Consider the following 3,460-nt stretch of genomic DNA (forward strand, 5'->3'; position numbering starts at 1 on the left):
CCAAAGTGGGGGGCTGTACTATATCGTGGATGGGGGGAGCTATAATAGGAAAGACCCCCTCCCAGAATAGCCTTTCCACTAAGTGACCACTAATCTGGGGGGGGGGGGGGGCTGTGATGGAAAAGACACTTTCCTTTGCCCCCAAGGATCTTTTCCGTTTGTGCCCCCCAGTACTTTATGCCCCCCCCCCCCCCCGTTAAAGAGCACGTGCCCCTACATAGAAAACCATTATGTAACAATATGGTACGTGCGTCTGGGGGTTGCAAATAATATGCACCCAGTAAGATTGGGGGGGGGGGGGGCATAAACGGAAAAGATCCGCCCCCAATTACAATTTGTGTGTCGGTATAAAAAGATTACTGAGTAGAAAACAGCACGTACGACGGGGGCGCAAAAGTTATATTCGCCTGTTAAGCTGGGGGGGGGGGTGATTTTTGAGAGGAGCTAGCTATAGATAAACAGCCGAACTTATCTCTCCTCTCAGCCGCGACCAGAAATATGAATCAATTTAGCCTTTGACTTCTGTTCTGATTTTACCACCATAGTTCTGATTTTACTGGGAAACAGGTGAGATTGCGGCAATCTGTTACTAGAAAAAAGAAAACATTAAGAGCATCTTTTATTCGGACTTTTTGTGTAGTTGTCTGTTTAACCATTGAAAACTATTGATAACTAAGTCAAATAAAAGCGAGATAAATTTATCATACATCAAATATTGAGAAAATGTGGGTTGATATTCGGTAATTGACTCCTGTTTTTTCAATTATTAACCACATTTTGGCCCTTTGTTTTTTAGGGGAAGGAGGGGGGGGGGTTACATGTCCTGGGTGTGGTGTCAATAACGAAAAAGAACTAAGATGGCTATGGGGTGGCACCAAACGGTTGCCCCCCCCCCCCCCCCCCCCGCCCCTCCACCACATCCGTTTTGGAATTCTTATGGTAATACGGAGGGTTGGCCATATAAAGGCCAGAAATAGTGTGGGGGGGGGGGGGGGGTGGATCACGATACGGTTGCGAGGGTACTGGCAGTTTTGTCTTTATAGGAGATTGCCAGGCGTTGAGGTGTTGACTGTTCTTACATTGGCATCGTTCATTTTTTGGTTATCGTTGTCAACTCGCGATGGACATGAGACTCATGAACTCAATGCACGACACATAGGCTCTGCGATCAACAACTCCAATGAAACTCAGATGCAGCTCGCCAACCATCTAAACGGTAATTTCCGCTCAGTAGTTGAAGACAAACGCAAGCCCAAACCCATCAAGATGGATTTATCGGATATCTGGAGGCGAGTCGAAATGTCACATTATTCCCGCGTTCGTCAACGACGAATCAATCGCACGGCTTTCAGGACCTTCAAGAAGGGAGGAAAAGTGTCACTAACCAACTCTTTGCAGCAAGGTAGCCGAAATACTGATATGAAAATCTCACCGAAAAAGATCAATTCCAATTGAAAAGACGATATCAAATCTTTGGCAGATGTTCGTGCTGATGCATATGGTCGGCTGATCAATTGAATCTGCGACACGAAACAATTTTTTAATTTAGAATTTAGTATTCTTTAATCAAGAAACGTATCTTTTCTAGCAGAATACAGCTAAGATTTTATAGAGAAACCACGCAAAAGTTTAGCAAGGATAAAAGACCCTGTTTTTGGGCAAGGTTATTGTTCCGACCCCCACTTTAGTGGGGAAGAGGAACTATTATACTCAAATGTGTTTAATTTTGGCTGATCGATATAATCATCGTATAGAATTTTTTTTTTCGATTTTCTTTTTTTACAGGGAGTCATCGAGGTTTAAAGTTTTGTAAACATTCGACTGTTTTTGTTCACATTTTCAGTAATTTTTGCTAAAATTTGGCACAATTTCGTTAAAATAGTTCAAAATAAGTTCAATTTTTAACGACAGATTGTTGTTGTTACCGTTAGAGATAGAACAGCGTTGCTGAATTGTTTGCTTGAAGTTTTTTTTGGCTAAAATTTTTGATAACTTTTATCAAAAATGACACAAAATATGCTTTTTTGGTCAACTTTGTTAACATTTGCCAATACTTAGTGACCTAGAAACCTTAAAACAGACTCCCTAATCTCAAAAAGAGCGCTAGATGCAATTAGGTGCCGTATGAAAGTCTTCTGGGATTGAAACTTTGCCGTTTTTTGCAGATTTGACTCAATAATTATACAAAATGCATCGTTCTTTTTTAAATATTTTTATGACTTCCACGCAAAAATTGTCTAATGGTCGGGTTGCTGGGAGCGCGACGAAATCAGGGAGAGGTTCGACAGTATCGGGGATTCATAGAATCAGGGACTTTTTGGTTTTTTTTTGATGCTGCATTTTTCAAAATATTTTGCTTTTGTTTTTTTATGCCCGGCCCGTTAATGGCGGCTCAAATTTGCGTAAATTTGAAGCTGAATGTAGGTACAGTTTGTTTTCAGAGAACCAAAGGGTTTTTATGGCTTTGGGGAAGAGTTATAGTAAAATTTACCTGAATTCTTGTCTTTTGCCTTCAGTCTTAATTTTAAATTTAACCACTGAAAGATCTATATTTCTTCCTCAGGAGGTGCTAGTGAACTTTTTCAATTCATTCGGTTGTCACCCAATGTCTCTTATGATATTGAATGTATTTGTTTTAGGGAAAATTCTGTGCTTTTTTGAACTTGTCAATTTTTTAGTATTTTAATAACATTTTGTTTATTCTCAGTAAGTACGAGTCGATCTCTCCTCCGTATAGAAGACAAAATAATTTTGTGGCGGATTGTTTTAATAGAAGGTTTTCTTGCTTTTGGTACTATGAGTTTTCATACAAAATTTTCTGATCTATTTGCAAAATTTTCATTTTTGCTGTTGTTTTTGTTTCAATAGCAAATTGTAACATTTTTTAACACTCTAAATGAAAAAAAGTTTTACAACATTTGAAACTGAACGTATTCTCGGTTTTCATAACATATGGTTTGAAGGGCTCAATTAAAGGTCTCAATGGCCAACTATAAATAAACAAATGAATCTAATAACCGATACCGGTAAATAGCTTATGGTTGTTTTCACTTTCGAAATAAATTTCTAAAAAACTTATCCCTTTTTGTTCTGGTTTGGGTTTTCGTATTATACAATGTTGTTTCATATTCGTAAATTAGCCTCATTATTTACAGATTTTTTAATGTTTTGTTGAATCAAACAATAATTTTTCGGTTGTTTAAACGTTTTAAATGATGTCTTCAGGGCTTAGACAAATTGTTTCAGAAGAATTTTGTGAAGTTTAGATACTTTTCAGTTTTTTGTGGTTCTTTTTGTTGTCAATTTGTGATAGTCGTTTTACAAAAAGTCATTATGATGGTCAAAGGAGACGCAAATGAAGATGTTATATTCTCGCGGTTAATATCTTATAAATTTAATGGCTTCAAAACTGTGGTTTCATAAAGTTGTCTGTGAAACTTATTAGTTCAGCTTGTTTTCA

At 37.9% G+C, this 3,460-nt stretch overlaps 1 protein-coding gene across 1 annotated transcript; it reads left to right on the forward strand.

The window, feature by feature from the left end:
• Positions 1 to 600: 600 nt before the first annotated feature.
• On the forward strand, positions 601 to 1,574 carry LOC142346088 (uncharacterized). The gene is made up of 2 exons (XM_075398589.1): positions 601 to 740; positions 1,044 to 1,574. Exons 1-2 carry the CDS (start codon positions 724 to 726, stop codon positions 1,453 to 1,455), a joined length of 429 nt encoding a protein of 142 aa, XP_075254704.1. The 5' UTR covers positions 601 to 723; the 3' UTR covers positions 1,456 to 1,574.
• The last annotated feature ends 1,886 nt before the right edge of the window (positions 1,575 to 3,460 follow it).

This window comes from Convolutriloba macropyga, chromosome 9, assembly GCF_964194025.1.
Source record: "Convolutriloba macropyga chromosome 9, txConMacr16.3, whole genome shotgun sequence".
Classification (NCBI taxonomy): Eukaryota; Metazoa; Xenacoelomorpha; order Acoela; family Convolutidae; genus Convolutriloba; species Convolutriloba macropyga.